This window comes from Coffea eugenioides, chromosome 10, assembly GCF_003713205.1.
Source record: "Coffea eugenioides isolate CCC68of chromosome 10, Ceug_1.0, whole genome shotgun sequence".
Classification (NCBI taxonomy): domain Eukaryota; kingdom Viridiplantae; phylum Streptophyta; class Magnoliopsida; order Gentianales; family Rubiaceae; genus Coffea; species Coffea eugenioides.
Window position 1 is genome coordinate 28248529 of NC_040044.1, and position 18712 is coordinate 28267240.

Consider the following 18712-nt stretch of genomic DNA (forward strand, 5'->3'; position numbering starts at 1 on the left):
TTTTGTATCAATGATTGTTCTATTTTTTCTATGCTGTTTATTGTGTTTTTATTGCTTTTTCTATGCTGAAGTAATTAGTCTACCGAATGCTCATTCATCTTGAATTTTATAGGTTTCACTGAAGCAACAAAGTTAAAGACATGTTAAAGTTGATTTGTGAAAGTTGTCAAACAAAAGCTTAAAAAAAAAGTGCCAAATCGGACCACATGTTTGTATGTCTTGGTAAATATGTAAATGGTAACCTCAGGATCCCATCAATTGACCATTTATTTACACTTGCCGCTAGGGTCGTTAGAACCATTAAATTTGTTGGCACAAAATCGACTGTATCTCAATTGATGTTTGTTTCATTTATAGCTGGTTAGAGTTATTCTTACTCGAAAGTTTCATTTATTCTGTATATTAGATTTTTTTTTGAGTTTGACCAATTAGATTTATATTTTTATAATAAAATTTTAACTTTTTCAGATTAAGTTGATGAAATTGTGAAGGTGGTGTTGTTGCTTATCATGCCACTGATGGAAGTTTGTTATTCAAACGGTTTGTCTTGAATATGAGTTGGACTCTTTTATGGACTTGTTTAAGGATTGTAAAAGAATTTCAATATTTATTTTATTTATTTTTGTGTTTTTATTTGTGATAATTGGTGAACATTTGGATTGTATCTATTTATGTTTGTAATGAATTTATGAAATTTTATGAAAACTTGTGGTGAATTATGATATTTTAATTATGTTTATCATTCCAGGTTTTATGTATAACTTTTAGGAAATTTATTATTATTTCAACTTAAATTTAGTTATGTTGGTGAATGCATTTTAGAAACTTAAGTTATCAATAACCATGTTAAATTGTACATTAACTATCAAGTTCAAGTGTAGAATGAAGACTTGTGAAGTACTTAACACTAAAGTTGCAAAAAAGGAAGAAAAAAAAAACCGGTGAACCGGCCGGTTGGACCTGTCGGACCGCAAACCGGCCCCCTCTCCGGTTCGCTGGCCGGTCCGAGTTTAGAAACATTGCCTACAAGAAGCTACCTGTTACAATGGTGTCCTAATATCCATCAATTTGCAACTTGCCAAAATAATAACCATCTCTAGGCCCCCAATCCATATCGATACAGTCACAATTGCCCAGACTACAACAACAAAAACAATGAACAATTTTTTCCTCGGTTTACTCCCAAGTTTCTCTTTCAGCTTTCTAACTTGGATCTCCATATTTTCAGCTTTGTTTGCCATCTTCGAACATCTTCTCACAATGCTTCATTCTCCGATTCTAGCCTATATGCTTTCCTCAGAATACTAGGTATTACTTGTTTCAACTCAGAATACTAGGTATTACTTGTTTCAAACAAGCACACATTTCATCATCATTCCACTCCTAATAGCCACATCCATCAACCTAACCAAAATTATTTGTCCCATCAAATTGTAAAACAACCCTTTAATTTCCCAACTTTAATCTCCAAAAAAAAAAAAATCACCTGATCACGAGCACATTCAAGGTATCTCCTTGTTGGGTTTCCATTAGTCCATTAAGTCTTTAAAATGGTTTTTGTTTTGCATTGACAAATCAAAGTTGCTTCCTTGTGTCTTGACATCGTGGAGCTTCCTTGCAAAGCAGAGATTCCAAAATAGTTGCTAAATTCACCTAATTTCTGGCCATAAAATCTCAAGAGAATGATGGGTTCAAGAAAGTTGGGACAAGCTACTGTGATTCGGTCGTTTATAAAAATAAAAGTTAGCCAAAGAGGTGAACCGATGATTTTACCCCTCCAAAGTCAAGCCTCCAAGTGGAGATAAAGGATTTCCATTTGTCTTAACAGTAAAATTACATGGAATGCTACAAAACATGCACTTTGGTTAGTTCAGAGACATTTTTGGCTATTAAATTACTTTAGTGACCTGAACAAGCACTAGTGTATAGTATAGTGACATTTTTGGCGATTTGCTCTTTTTTTTTTGTCAATTCACCTATTAAACTTCTTAAAGTGCACTCTTTTGACAATTCTGCTTGTTTTCATAATTATTTTAGACAAGAATTAGAAGGACATGTCATGCACACTTTATCCTTTAAGGACATTCTTATCATGACCAAAATAGCATGGTTTCATAAATTTAATGAGTCCATTACGTAGAAAATATGTATAGAAAATTTCAAATCACCCACCGTTTCCCTTTTTTTTTGGGGGGCATCTATTCTGTTATGGAACTTTTAAAGAGTGTAATACTTTGACAACTTCGTAACAAGACTAAATGCCCCAAGAGGATGAGGTTTGCATGCCACATGCTTATGCTTCCATTTGAGGTTACTGTGGAAACTAACGGAGTAACCACGATCGTACAGTTTCGGAAGTTTAATTGGCAAATTGACACAAAAAAGTTTCGTGGGGCAATCAAAAAATTCTTGAATGTTATTGACTGCTGATGCACTCTACCTCCTCCAGAAAGGAAGAAGGAAAAACTACACGGCCAAGGTTAAGCAATGCCTCTCCGTTTTAGAATTGAGAATACGTAGATGCATTTTTTCCCGCTTTTACTTCCACATTTTTGTCTTTAAGAACAAAGAAAACAAGAAGAAAAAAGCCATAAAAAAGATTATCTTAGAACATGATTTATACAAGGCAATACATGTTTTATATTTTCCACAACAACAATGCAATCCTAAACTAATTACTTAAACTGCACTCATCCTTGGGAACCTAGGGTGGAGTTTGATCTAGTTCAGTTCAGAAGGGTCATATACATTAACTTGAAACAAGAGGAAATAATGTGACACTTTACCAAAGCATGTTAGGAACTTCTTTGTGGTAACGTTTCAAAAGCAGAAACAGTGTTCTCGAATTTAATACGATGTAATGGTGCCCCACTTTGCTTGATAGCACAAGCCTGTTTATCTTCCAGTGGGCAGCGAGCCTTCAACATTGAAAAGACATGGCTATTCAAACGCCTTGCCTTCTTCATAGCCTCCAATAGGCCCTCCAACGCCTAGTTAAGACAGAATTTTGGTGAGTAAAGAAGAAATAATTTTAAAAAAAAGGAAGTACATGAATGGCCATTTTCAATCTAGAAAGTGAAATTAAGAGTAGACTGTATAAAAGGCTTCTGTATTTGCGTCAGGACTGAAAGTTATCATCATTTAAAATGCCGAAACCACGATCCTCACTGTAGCAGAAACGTTAAGTGCAAGAAATTAGCTGGCTCATGCGAAAGTATTGGTTCCTTAAAAACATACTAGGCATATTAACCCATATAAAGATTAGTTGTGAACAGGGAGTCGTCCAAAATGTGAACCATCAGGTAAAATATATATACACACACACACACACACACATACATATATATATATATATATATATATATATATATAATAGACCATCTAAATTAACATCGAAGTTGTAACACAAATAAAATTAACTTTGCATACAAGTATACTCCAGCTGTTGTACAGGGGTCCTAAATGGTAATCCAAGTTCTTAGTACAGACAACATTTATGAGAATAAGAGCATTAAGCTAATTCCACAGAATGGTTGAATTTTTTTACATTACAGCTGCTTCTATATCAAATTATCCATGGCTATTAGTGGCATTGTGTTCTATGACAATGTTAGTACTAAAAGTTTTTACAGTAATACTCAAATATAGGCACATGAAGTCGTTTTCGGTAGTTTCAGATATGAGGATTCTAGGAGGTAAACTTGGATCCCTAAGATCCTAAGCCTTTATGGTGCTGAATTGATTAAGTACGTTATCAAGATTACTTCACCAAAAGAAGTCTTGGCATCCAACTCTTGCTGTCAATGTGACTGCTGCAAGTGCATCATATATGTTTGAATTCAATACAATTATGTTAATTGAGTTGCATCTCAAATATATTCCTGGAATAATGTTGCTTTTACTTTCTTGCTTTCTTCATCCAAAATCTTGACATTGCCCTTTTGTGCATTAATTCTTATTAGCTCTACAAAAATCCAAGTCCATCTTATAAACAATTTCCTTTTTGGTGGTGCATCTGCTTTTGCCTGATCAATTTAAGTAATGCTTCAATAACATTGAGGAAATATCCAACTCACTAAGGAGTTTTATCCAATGCATCCATTGTTGCAACTGATTTCTCCTTCTGTCCAAACAATTGACAGTTAAAAGGGCAAGTATACAGATCAAAGTTCAGGAACATACATTTCTTTATGTTATACAGCACAGAGGTTTCCATATGACTAGTTGACATTTTGTAGGACTGAGAGAATACAAAACATACGAGGTACTTCTGACAAGAAAATCAATGAAATATAACACTGAGAAACAGTGGCTGGGCTTGACTTGATATCTTTTGAACTACTTTTAAGTAAATCAATTCCTATATGTACTCCTCAAGGATAAACGCAACATAACTGTTTTAGCACAAACTTTGTTCTTTAGGAGTCTTCAGCCAGGTTTGATCCTTCTGAACGTCTAAGCTGTTCATTCTTCCCTCTTTGTAGATACTTATTTGATGGAGAGATGTCCTAGTGGTTTAGAGGCATTTCATAATTTTAACAAATAAGTTTACCAAATTCATCTCCCAAACCTCTTGCCAACACAACTGTATATTTCTAAGCAGAGTTAGCCTAAAACAAAACCATTGCTTTAGAATCAGTGTAGGAAATGAATGTCCTATTCAAAGAAGCTCGTAAGCTTATCCATCTAATGCAGCATACATAGAAAAACCAATCAAACTATCACCAATTTATATAAAACACAACAGAATAGAAGGCAGAGAGAAAAAAATCACCAACATACCTAAATAATTGATCATTAGATTTATCAAACTTTTGAAATAAAAAGAGGATTAAAAGATGTATACCTGGACAGAATGAGCATTCTTGTGGGTTGGGGTGACTGCTTCCACCTCCGCCACGTTGAGGACTTGGTGGGAAAAATCAAAAAGCTCAAAATGCAATTGTTGGCCGAGTAAGTAGATGATAGTACAGCCACCCCAAGCAACTGAATCACCCAACATTTCTTGATTGTTTGGCTGCATCTGAACAGAATCCTCCAAGTATTCCTGTATAGATGAAAATAATCAATGATCAAATAAATATCTTGTAAAGGATAGCATACAAGAAAACAAGCGTGATCAATTATTTTGCTCTCAGAAGCTAAGGTGGAAAAAGAACAAGCAAACAAGACACTAATACTTGACTGATAATACTTTGAAAAAAGAACATATCAACTACAACTTTAGAATATCAAAGTTTCTCCATGGCACTCATAGAAAAAGAAAGTAAGTGCTATCGGTATTGCAACTAAGTATTTGGTCTGGGTAATATCTATAGTTCTACATATTGTTTTATCAGTGTACAGATTCGTAGAAGTATCATCCATTACCACAGCCAGTAAGCCTAGTACAGCAATGTTGAACTAATCCAAGACAAATGGACTATATTCATTTCTTCAACTGAAATATCATAATGGCATTTACAATTACACTTACAATTTGGAGGCCACTGAATAAACGATAGAAGTCCTTCGAAGTTGTAATGTCGACAAACCCCGTCTTTGGAGCTGCACTCCATTTGCTACAGTATTTATCTAGAGCTGCGCTTGTGAAAGCAAGTGCATATTCCAGAACACTTCCAGTATTTATATTGGCCTTGTACAAAAGATCTGTAACAAATCTCTCCAATAGTTATTTCCGAAGTGAGCAAATCCAAACTCAAATGACTAAACAAAAACATTGATATGGCTTATTAGAAGCAATCCATGACGAAGCACATCCTAACAACTATTATCAATTTATATAAACTAGTTCTGCCCTTAGGCAGGAAGCAAGGAGGAAATGTTGCAGGAAGGGGAATACAGCTGTGAGTGTATAATTGTTAATTGCTGTTAGACAACCAGCAGATAACAGCTGCTACTTTAAAGAAAACCAACAGTAGAAAGACCACCTAATTTTCTCAGCCAGCATCTTCTATACTGGGTGCAACATTCTGTATGGGACCTTACTCAAAAACACGGGCCAACTACGAAATCATCTCTATCTAAGACTGATATAATCCAGCAAGAAACTAATTCCACCATTAAGTACTTTAAAAATCATCATTTACCAAGGACTCAAAGTAGGAAACGAATTCCATTACTAAGTACTTTAAACATCATCATTTGATTCATATACCTCTGACTTAAAGTAACTAACAAAGAAAAAATTATAAGAAACTTAAAGAATTTAATGGCATTTAGACAAATGAAAAACGCTGAAATACATGATAGCAAGGTATTCATGGAAATGCTTTCTGTGATTAAGAAAATTAAACAACGAGCACCAAATAAAATAATCAAATATATTACTGAAAGAATATTAATGCAAAGTGATATGTCTTCAGTCACTTCTAATCATTAAATTTCCATTAAGTGTAACCTACATACAGCCTACTTTTGGTCTCTTTGCCGCAATCTAGATAAAAAAGAACATGTAATCCTCTGCCCCTTCATCGTATTTATACGACACAGTGACATCATGTCTCAATCTCTTAACCTTTTTCCTTGTGAATTTAAATAATGGCTGTCCCACAACCTAAAACAGGAACCACGGATGCTCCAAAAAAACTTATATGATGCTGTAATGTTAGTCTGACTTAACTTTGACCAAAATCATTTATGTTATGGTATTATGCTAATAAGCTACATTGGCAGGGTAAGAGGAGATGATAGATAAATATGCAAGTAGTTCTCCACAAACACAGTAAGTTTGTTTGCCTTGAAGCAGGAATTTGCTGCTTAGAACTTTGCAGGTCTGCTGACTTTAAGTATGTTATAAAGTGACATTACAAGATGAAGATTGGAGGATGGAAATCATGTACCAGCAGCTTCTGCTTGTCTGGATATGGTTTGAAATGATTTTGGATTTAAGCAGCCAGGGTCTGACAAAACAGCAGCACTTGTTGATTTAAAGAGAGTGACAATAGGGCTTTCTCCTGCTTCCTCAGACTGCAAGATCTGTCCATCAGTACCAGGTATCAAGCCCAGCCAAGGGGCTGTCTGCATGAAATTGATAGTATCCACTTCCCTCTGTTGAACATGACAAACTAGAGAAGTTAGATGTATTCAATGTTTGTTTGATACCTCAATTTGGATTTCACATGCTTGATCATCAAATGAAATAGTAGAAGAAGCATAATTTGTGATTTGATAAAGAATTTGAGTAAGATAAGAGTGAATGAAGTAGCTAAATAATCTTAATGTTTATCAAATTGTTAAGAAGCAAATAAGCAAAATTAGGTGCACAGTGCACATAGCTCTTCGAGCATAATTTCCAAATATGTCCAGTATTCACTTTTTTATGGAGACAGGCATATTCTAGTCTGAATTCAGCTGTCCTGAAAAGGTAAAGGAGTAAAACTTCTGGTGTGAGCTATCCTTTCAATATTGATGAAGCTATGTGCAAACAGGTACTATGCGGATCCACATGTATGGTAAGGAGCAACTAGTGCACTAGCAATGCTATTCTATACTAAAATAGGGGATGGCAGGTTTATAGAAGACTACAAACCTCTGACAGCGTTAGTACCAATTTTCAATAAAATAATCTTATGGTTTCTAATACGACAGATCATTTGAATAATCTCAGTAACTTCAGAGCAGATGATGCGTTCTCTACAAGAGCTTCTAGTGCTTGGAAGTATCACCTGATCATATATTACTATCCAAGGGCAAAGATTAAAACTGCTGCACAAAACAAAGTGCAGAAGGCCAACTCTATGTTGGATCTGCAGTTTTGCAGTTTATGGATAATGTTTTTTCTTCAGCAAGATATCCTAATGGTGCAAAACATTTGAAAAGCATGATGGCTGAGAGACCTGGCCAACTTGTATCTCAAGCCCTCTATGAACCACTGATATGGAGTTGGTGCCATTTAGTTATCCATGAAGTAAAAAAAAAAAAGAACAGAATGGAAGGTAATGGAAAGAAGAGTATGATGAATTCTACTCCTTATGGTGGCATATAACATTTTCCAGAAAATATGGTGACGAAAACCTCAAATGAAACATCAGAAGTCACATTACCAGAGAGAGGTTTTACTTCTGTACCTAAAAATTTCACCAGTTTTAAGTGAATGACTCAACAGCCCAAAATCTGAATCTAAGAATCCAATACCTATTCCAGAAAAATTTCTTCATCTTGATTCACTTCCCAACATTATTGTACAACTTAAGAACTCACCAGAACAATGTCAAGAAGCCCCATCCAGTACAACACACTTCCAACCTCCTTGATTCCGTGAATAACCTCTGCTTTGATTTCTGTCTTTGACTGCCAGCAGTTAAGATGTTCTTTAATGATCCTCATACAACCTAAGCAATATGACAAGAAGTACAACATTATGGTCCGTCTTGATTGATAGTAATTAGAAACTCAAATGTAAATTTGTCTGAAAGACAAAAAGAGGCAGCACAATGTTGCTCTCCTTCATACCACACAATTAAAACATGAAGATCCAATACCAGTCTTCCGTGCAACAAATCATCTCTAAGAACTAGAAAAAATTCAGCTCAAAGTGTGGTTATATTGAATACCACCTAAGACCATATCTTAAGGAAATGTACTCGTAACTCTTTCCAAATTGAAGCTATTAGGGTAAGCCTTGGGTAGACACAAGAAACACAACTTATGATCTGCATCATAACTGAAGAGCTTTGAAGAAGCATAATCTCATAGATTCACATTCATTTTCTGACACCTAGAATATAGTCTGAACTTCTATTTTCAGCATTTAACTGCCCAGTAAAAACACCAGAGATATATGCAAAAGTAATGCCAAAACTTTAAGAAGAACATTCCTGATAAAGCGATTGTACTGTAAAAGTAAATTATCACACGCAATATACCAGTCACACCACCATCAAAAGAAAGGAGTCCGATAGACTTGGGTAAAGCTTCTTGCAAACCTGTAACCATTGGCTCAAGCGATGTTATCTGAAATAAGATGAGATAAGCTTTAAAAGATAACAACATGTATCAAAAAATAGTTCATATGTTACTGAAGATCCAAAAGCGAAGCATAAATGGATACACATGTTTAGGCTAGGTTGTTCATTTGAAGACAACAATGATTACGACGTATGCAACATCAATAGAAGACATGAAAAGTTGGATTGTACAGGTCTCTTGCAACAAGAATTGCAAGCAGAGCTAGTTGCAAAATCAAAACAAAAAGATCAATGATAAACAAGGAAAATGCTACATGGAAATTGAAACTCAAATAACCAGAAAAGAAGATAGGCAAAAGCTTCAAAAATTAAACATAATTTGCAATTGAATTCTACAAAATCAGCTAATAAATCCCAAACCCTAGAAAACCTGGAGATTCTGTATCCCAAACTCTAGATCCCTTAAACCTAAACCTAAAATGATTCCTATACATCACACGCAAAACTACCATAACAGATTTATAAGAATCGCAAAGATATATATGTACAACCAAACTTATTATCCTCCCTTTCCCTCAGTGGAGGTCAAATTCTTACAACTGTACTGAACTAGATCTACATCACAGACTTGGAGACCGCCTAAAATAGATCTATATGCTTTTGATGTTCTCAAGGCATGTTTAAATGCACCTACATTATCTAATGACACAGTCAGTTTTTTCCTTAGGAAATTATGACCTCCATAGGTGCGCAACAGTTTGCAACTATTTGGGTTCCAGCTTATATATTCTATCAATTTGATCAACCAAAATGGGGTACTTTAAAATCCGACTCCTAATAAGAAGCCGAGCATCTGCAGGTTTTCTGATGTGTGTGCTTCTCCAAATTCTGATTTTTTCAGAATAAAAAACTTGGAATGCTTTGCAAAAAGTAATTTACATACAAATAAACCATCTAGCAACCAACTTATAGCAAGCCTTCGGCAACATGTGGAAAAGGGAGGACTGCACAATTTTTTATGTGACAATACATCAGCAAGTATCCTAAGCTATATAAAGGCCATAAAAAATGCTTCTGATTTCCATAAGCACTTGCTCAGGTTCCTAAGATGCTTTTTATCGAGAAAGAAACAGAAAAACTGAAGACTGCTACACCAGATATCATTTTCTTCTCAAACATGTTCAAAGCAAATCCACATTTGCATGATCTAGCCATCACTAAAGCAAGCAACAAAAGGACAATACACTGAGCTGTCAGAAAAGGGGGATAACACTACAACAGGAATTACAATGCACTCCAAACTTGGGAAACTTTGGCACAGGCACTTATAGCTGGAAAGAGAAGTGCAGCTTTTAGGTTCTTCTGACTGGCATTTTGTGGAAGATATTCTGATAATTAGTAGATGGCTTTCAGTTGAGTTATCAAACTTACCGTCTAACCCAAGTAGCCAGAGTATAAGAACATAGAAAATTACATGTATTTCCAAAGTAAGATGCACAGGTAATGATGCACTAAATAATAACCAGGAAGTCAGAAAAAAAAAAAGAAAAAAAAAGGAAGTTGAATAAAAGAGTTCCTGGCATACGCAGGAATGCAAAAAGCAACAAAAACAAGATGAACATAAAGAAAGATATAAATGCATCAGCAATCTGAAAAGCGTTAAATTTATCAACCACAAAAAGAACTATAATTTAGCTATATGTCAGGTAACATGTACCTTATTTGATAAATGATCTAATAGAGCTCGGATAAGCCAAGGCAGTGACCTAGAACCCAGTAGCCTAACAATGGAGTACATGTGAGGTATCCCAAAAAATCCACTATGTAATCGAGCAAAACTCTGGTATGCTGAATTCAGATCCTACAAAAAGGGCAAAAAACAAGGACAAGTTGATAAATGTTTATGAGAAGGTTTGGTTATCAAGTACTACCACTCAAACAAAAACAAGCAGTTGAAGACCAACAGCAAGAAAATGAGGTATGAAGAACTAATGAACAAAGCTTCTAGAGAAAGACAGCAACTTGCATAATCGTTGAATCCTATACTTTGGACATCATCTTCAATTAACTCTTTTCAATGTTTTGCCAGTACTGAAAAAATGATAAGGCATCCTATCTTTGTAGTGTTTTACCAGATTTCGGCACCTTAGTAGCAAATATAGCAAGCAAATTTTGTGACACTGAATTCAAAACTGAAGTTTCCAGTTTGACTTCATGTAAGTTTTAGGAGGGAGTGTAAAAATGGTGACATTCAAACACACAGCCAAAACAATGTAGAAAAGAAGAGGGTAACGTCTGACCCCTCAACATATTTCTTAAACCATTCAGAGAGACTCACACACTCCAATAAGCTATTTATGATTTAGAAAGTACCAAATCCCAATATTAGAAGTTTTAATCATTATCGTAATCAAAGAAGGAAACATGTCGGGCATTCAATTTTTGTAAAGTGGAGCATATACTTGATCTTTCTGTTTCAGATATCTCCAACTTGTAGACATGAGGAAATAGGATAGTCTACCAACTAAAATAGAAAAATTACAAGAACCAATCCTACTTGAGCAACCATTTCCTACCATCCGTTAATTAGACTTATGTTACCCTTCGCAGTCCATTCCTCCATTGGGCAGTCAGTTAGGGTTATCAAATATTTTCTCCATGGCTCCAACTCACCCACATTAATTAATTTTTCATGTACTTACCCAGCCAAACTTGTTATGGTAATATGTCAACAATAGTAATATCGAATAATGAAGTAAAACGTCCAAAGCCTAACTTTTCCCATTTTAAGCCTCTAACCAAATGTTTGTGCAAATCACAATGCAGACCATTATTAGCACCATTTAAGCTCAACTTAGGAGACAAAAGCACGAGTAGGTTTTTGATTTGTTGGTATTTTAGCAAAAGAGCTATTACTGAAATCATATGAGATTAAAAAAAGGAAAGGTACTTGGAAGAGGACATAGCAAGGAAAGCAAGCCACGCAGCCATTTGCAGGTGTTTGACTCAAAGCAATTTATTTACCATGTGTAACCCGTTGAAATATTTTCATAAAACAGAATGTTGACCTTGCAATAAAGCTACACTGGATGAATCAACTTTGAACTATTGATTGAATTTATTGATTTAGTGATATTTTCTTACCTGAGTACCACAGTAGAAATTAGGCTTTGCATAGGGGACCGATGGCTTCTGAACGGGAACAATAGGAACTCTTGATGATCGAACAAAACGCTGAGTTGTGTTGCATAGGATGAAGTTTGGCAGGAAGTCATTTTGCATCTCTGTCCATATCTGGAAATATATCCAAACTGTCGTAAGCAACTAAATTTGTTGAGAGAGAGAGACAGAGAGAAACGAAAGGTACAGGCATTCCTGAAATCAAGAAAAGTTGTAAAAGTCCAGCAACATTCATTCTCAGTGTATACTTTAGATTAAGCTTTTTTTTTTTTGGCTTTACCATTGTGCATGAACTAGAATTGCTCAATCTTCTACTATGTGTTTAATACTATTTGACTCCAAGAAACTCCAATTTCGACCACTAGACACCATTTCCAAATCAAATCTCTTAGAATTTTAAATGAGGATAACTGTACATATCCTAACGTGAAAGAAAACATACAAGGCCTTAACTATATGTGACTACATAGGCCATTTTCTTCTTCCAAAGCAAACTTCATGCTATATTTTCTTTTAGTACAAATCATGCTCTTAATTGGAGCCTTCAGAGTTTAACACATTCAATAGTTACTCGTTGTGTATAACAACAAAGAACTTCTGAAAAGTGCAAGGCAATTCGTACACCACAGTCAGCTGATGACTGAAATCAGGTTCACAAACTATACATCATTTTCATCATATCATGCAACCATGGACATGTGCAATCGGCTAAAACTTACAGGGCTTACCATGATTAATATTTCTCACTATACATTTTATACTAACATATAGAAGTCAAGTCATCATGGTTATGTGTCCTTAATTAAAAGAAATCAGCAAATGAACCATGAATCCACCATCGCTCTATGCTATGTACTTTAACAATCTATGAAGAAACTAAAATAAAAAGGTTGAACTTAGTGCAACTTCTTCTGAACTGTATGCCCTTTTCACTTGAAATGTTTACTTTACTGTGCTTAATATAAAGTTGCTCCACTTCACATGTCAATAGCCACAACCTATGTGCTATACTGGGATCTGCACTTAAGCACACACTTTACACTTTTGACTGCTATTCACCAGAGATTTAGCATAAGAAACAAATACAAGAAAAAAGAAAAATAAAACATTACAGATGCCAAATTTTGCTCACTCAAATGACTAATAATTCGAAAAAAAAAAAAACCTCTCCTCAATGTATGCTCTTCATAGCTTCGTTTATTCAGCAACAAAGAGATTTTGGTCTTTTAACTTTCCAAAAAAAAAAAAAGAAGAATTGGCAAAATGCGAGGTAAACAGAATCTGAAGTGATGGAGGGGACTAAACCTTCAGAATAATGGTATCTGAAGTGAGAGAAAATTGAGGACCAGGAGGTGATAGAGTCGTGCAAAACCATAATTGCTTATTTAAATGGGCAAGTAATAGTTTAGTTTATCAACCAACATTCACTATTGTGTTGTCACTATAAAAGTACGTACTTATCGTCAAAATTGCCCTATTACTTCTAGTAGAGAGAACAAATTCAAATTTTTTTTTTTCAAATTGAATCAAAGTCTTGAAAACAACTGATCATCAAATTCAATCAAATGACTTTATCTATTGCTATTGACTCCTATATGTACTGTTTCTCTCCTTTCCAGTTTAACCATCATGAATTTCAGTACAGATGCCAATGATCATCAAATTGCCTTGAACCAAATATTCATCATTATGAGTTTAGACCATCAATTTGTGGTGCTTCCGAAAATCAATTAACACATGAGCTAGCTTCAATAAATAAGCGAAAGAAAAATGTTAGTCACCTATTTCCTGTGCATTAGACTGGTCATTAGTCTACAGTCCTTGACAATTTGAAGAAAAATATAGGGTAAATTACTTATTACCCCCTGTGGTTTTACATAATGCCAGATAACCCCCCCCCAGGGTTTTAAAATAGCCACATAACCCACCCTGGTTTTATGTAAAGTGGAAAATGAACGGAATGCACAATCAGTTACGGTGTTTATACCAAACGCACTTTAAAAGCGCCTGTGATAAAATCTTAATATCCATGTAACCCCCTTATAGTTCGTATAAATATCCACTTTAGCCCTCGTGGTTTTTGCATTTATCCACGTAATCCCCTATGCTTTTATTTTTAGCATTTAAGTAAGGGCACTATTAGTATTTCAACTAACAACGTTACATAGGCTATTTTCTATCAAGTTTCCACTTTACATAAAACCATTGGGGAGGAAGTGGAAATTTTGAAATGTTAGGGGGTCATGTGACAATAGGTGAAACCACAGGGGGGTTATATGTAATTTACCCAAAAATATATGGTCTCCCATTTAAATTAAGGTTTTTTACTATTTTAAACATTTTCTCCTTAACATTTTAAAAGAGTTGTTACAGGTTGAAACTGTTAGCTGAACAAAGTATAAATTTTTTTTTTTGCCATTGTCCATTTATAAGTAGCATAATACCTCAAATAGCCACCTTTTCGCATCAACATTAGCTACAAGACACACATAAGAATTTCCCTACCAGAAGCAGACCACTAACATACACAAATATAACACCTCATGGAGCTGTGCAGACTTCTTCTTTTTGTATTTAAAAACAGGTGTATCGATCAGTCATCTGAAGCTCCTTGAGTTGAAGCATGACCTATTAGCATTTATCCAATCCTCTCTGAAGAACTGGCTGGAATCCCAGATCTGAGTGTTTGTCCATGAAAGGAAGGGGGAGGGGGGGGCAACAGAAATTTTGCAACAGAAATAATAATTCTAACCTGAGAAGCAAGCCGACTGGAGTAGGAAACGAGGGACACATTCTCTTGCATTTCATTGAGCATAAGATTAAATGAATCTATTGTAAGATCTTTTGACAGTAATTCATGAGCAAGTTGTAAGACGCTGAGAAGTTTTTCCAATTCCTGAAACCACAGTAACAAATCTGCGAAGATGAGCACCAAGATACTCAAGAACCAATATACTGGAGAAAATGGTACTCAAGGATTACTCACAACAATAGCACATAAATCCTGAGACTCAAAGCGGTCAAATAAAAATTCAATGTTGTCTCTGAATACTTTGTTCATTCTTGCAGCAATCAAGCTTCTCAGGTCAATTGTCCGTCCAAGCAACTGTATTCAATCACCGAAGGGAAAAAAAATCATACAAGACAGAATAAATGCATATGAACAACTGAAACTAATTCCAATCATAGTCAGTCTACCTACATGCGTACCAGTAAAATATGAAGCAGTACAGTAATATTTATGATACACTTGTTAACGAGTCATGACAAATTAATATGATCAACGGGAAATAATGATCAAAATTCCCTCTTGAAGATAAATGAGACAACACTCCAAACATACAGCCACGAGTCTTACAAGTTTAGACCTCATCCATCAGCTATGAAAGCTATACATAACCAGCTATAGATCCTTCAGCTATGAAAGCTATGCTTCAAGGCTCATGAAATATCACCAAGTTTAAATCTTTTTCCTCCAAGAAAAGCCACCCTGCAGTGGCAGGACATTTGCCTAAAGCTTATCATTATATATATCAATTCTTTTACATTTCAGTCATCATACCATCATTAATTGAATAACCTCTTTGCCACATAGTTTATTAAATCATTACTAAAAATAGCCAGCTTAAACTTTGTTTTCTTTAGAAACCTGTTGCTTCTACCATTAAAACATCCCATTTTTTTCTGCAGAATGCAGTCAAGCTTTTTCCTGGACAACTAGGTATGAATGTAGCAAAGCATTTTTGTCTGTATCATTATGTCGATATTCAAGAAATTGTTTATAGAAGGTCAAATGTAATTATTCTATTTTCTCATTTTGGACAGCAGAAGTAGATATAAACCTAAATTTTCACAATTTATGCTGTATAACATTCCAAGGCAGAAAATACTGCAGAAAAAGATGTCCAGCAAATGACAATCCTGTAGGATAAGATCCCAAATGAATATATGCTTTGATTGAACCATCATAATCTCCAACTTAACAAACATCATGACAAAATTTGGAGGAATTGAAACCAAGACTCATTCAATCACCAGGCACGTTTAGTAACAAATCAAAACAAAGCCTAAGCCATGGGATAACAGAAAAAAGAATTCTTTATTGGTATGACATCAAGATTTTCGCACCTTCACTCTAGTCATTTTCAGAAGTGCAGTATATCTCATTGGTTGGAGTGAAAACTTTTCACCAATATCCAGTGCAAAGAGGAAAGAAGGATCAAGTAATTCACTGCAGAATTTGACAACAGATGAGAGTCGTTTCACATAAAATAATTTCTGGTAGGCAAAAAACTTAAACGCAGACCCACATACCTAGCTGCCCAGCTCTTATAGTAAGTAAAAATAGAGTCACACAACTTTGAAACAAATATATCAAAGCAATTGTCCACCTGATGGAAAGAACAAGATAATTATGCATGGTTTTCTGTGGTGGGAAAGTGTTTCAGGAAGAAATCCCTCGTAAAAGTTAAGAAGCAAAAGAAATCCACTATAAGAATAAAAAATAAAAAGAAAAGACAAACAGTATTTATACTTCTAGAATATTAAATCCCAGGTATGACAGCCACAAATATTCAACATTGAGTTAATATTCTTGGTACTCACTAGTCATGAATCAATCTACAACACTGGCATGAGAGGTTCTCCGTTACAAAAAATTCAAAGAGATAAATATGGGAAAAACTACTATTGATTGGACGAGTTGTGATAGCTATTACCACATTATTGACCTACTCATAAAGTTAACAGCAAAATTTCCTAGTTTCATGTCCTGATTATCTAATTAAATATTATACGATCCAGATTCCTCTAGCAAACTCAACTGAAGTGTTTATCAACTATAAACGCTTCATCTATCAACAGCTTCTTTTGTTTTAAGTTTCTGACGAGCAATCAGCACTAGTAAGTAAAATACCTCCGCTTCAACTTCATCATAGAGGAAACGCTGCTTGAGGACAACCAAAGCTTGATGGGCAGCATCATTATAGATGTCAAATGGCATTAAGATACTCTCAAGAAGACCCATGGTTTGAGACTCCATAACATGATCCACAAGCATCCAAGGAAGAGAGCATTCAATTGGAAACTGCAAGCAAAATACAAGTCCTTTAAACACAAGGAAACTACAAATGGAGATAGAAGAACCTCAATTAAGATGCAGGAGAAACCCTAAAGGATACGGCAGTTCCTATACTGTAAAAATTGGATGCTGAAATTTTGACAAGTTCACTATTTCATTTTCAGATCTGGAAGTTAGGCCTTGTTTGATAATCCAATTCAGCACTTAACTTAATAGATTCAGATCTTAACATATTCATACCGTTTGATAACCAAAAATTGAACATCTGAATTAATTAAGTGGCACTGAATTTTCTAGGCAAAACTTGACATTAAATTCCTGAGATGCACCAGTACTATGCATGCAAGTTGATATCCATACTAAGTTAGACACCAAATCATCAAAAATTAATCTGAGAAAAGATTAAGAGTGAAAAGTACTTATTTTCAAAAAAACAAAAAAAAAAAGAAAAATGAGTTACTGCAGCAGATCAATCTGCATTACGAAGAGAGGAGCTAGTAAAATATATCTTAGAAATGTATTTAAATGTTCATCTACCTGAATAACACGAGCTCCCAAAATTAAGTGATAAGCTATTCACCACTGAATGTGATATGCACTTAAATGTATTAGATTTAATACTTAACAATTCAATAACTTAATGGATTCAGACTTCAGATTTCAGATTTCAGACGTCAGTTTTATCAAACGCACCCTTAGTCTTATAAGTCTCAACGTTAAGTGACATTAAATTCCTGAGATGCAGCAGTACTATGCATGCAATTTGATATCCATACTAAGTTAGACACCAATTATCAAAAATTAATCTAAGAAAAGATGAAGTAAGAGTGAAAAGTACTTATTTTCAAAAAAAACAAAAAAAGAAAAAAGAAAAATAAGTTACTGCAGCAGATCAATCTGCTAGTAAAATATATTTTAGAAATGTATTTAAATGTTCATCTACCTGAATAACACGAGAAGATTCCACATAAAATTCCCTAAACCATAAGAAACCAAGATCTGTGATTGTGGCAACTGTTGCTGCATTAAGGAAAAGCTCACAGTTATTTTAACTCGAAATCTACTAAGAAAGATAATTGCTATCAGCATTTCAAGTACTTGACTACTTACTGATATTTATTAAGATGTACATATACAGAAAGGTTAGAAGAATAGGAATGAACAAGTTAGCCAATGAACAGTATCACTGAGATTTAAGTGCTTCTCTAGCAAAGATTGATCATCATGCTATAGCAACACTGCTGTTTTTAAACACAGAATTGGACAAGCAAATTCAAACTAAGCATAAATATGCCTAGATACACCAGAAAGAGCAAAAAGATTCTAAGAATCCACATATTTTGAGAATTGAAAAATGCTAGAGTCAATAGAACAAAACACAATGCCTTCCATATAAGTGTGTCATGCACTGGCCTCCAAACCCATATCAAGAAGAATAATTTTGAAATTTACATCACTTGTAAAACTGAAAAGTAGAAATCATAGACATCTGTATATACAAGGGAAAATTTGTGGGGGGGGGGGGGCAAACTTCTATTCCTAA

General features: G+C 34.7%; 1 protein-coding gene across 1 annotated transcript in view; it reads right to left on the bottom strand.

The window, feature by feature from the left end:
- Positions 1-2576: 2576 nt before the first annotated feature.
- The window catches only part of LOC113749208 (protein PIR), a 30550-nt gene continuing 14414 nt past the window's right edge, over positions 2577-18712 (bottom strand). Inside the window, exons 17-30 of the mRNA XM_027292885.1 lie at positions 18113-18189; positions 17005-17175; positions 16404-16480; positions 16218-16320; positions 15076-15195; positions 14842-14985; positions 12054-12203; positions 10627-10770; positions 8868-8955; positions 8203-8333; positions 6843-7050; positions 5477-5649; positions 4847-5047; positions 2577-2990 (exon numbers count right to left, since the gene is read on the bottom strand). Coding sequence (XP_027148686.1) covers positions 2796-2990; positions 4847-5047; positions 5477-5649; positions 6843-7050; positions 8203-8333; positions 8868-8955; positions 10627-10770; positions 12054-12203; positions 14842-14985; positions 15076-15195; positions 16218-16320; positions 16404-16480; positions 17005-17175; positions 18113-18189 — 1982 coding nt within the window. The 3' untranslated portion in view covers positions 2577-2795. The remainder of the gene's footprint in view (positions 2991-4846; positions 5048-5476; positions 5650-6842; positions 7051-8202; positions 8334-8867; positions 8956-10626; positions 10771-12053; positions 12204-14841; positions 14986-15075; positions 15196-16217; positions 16321-16403; positions 16481-17004; positions 17176-18112; positions 18190-18712) is intronic.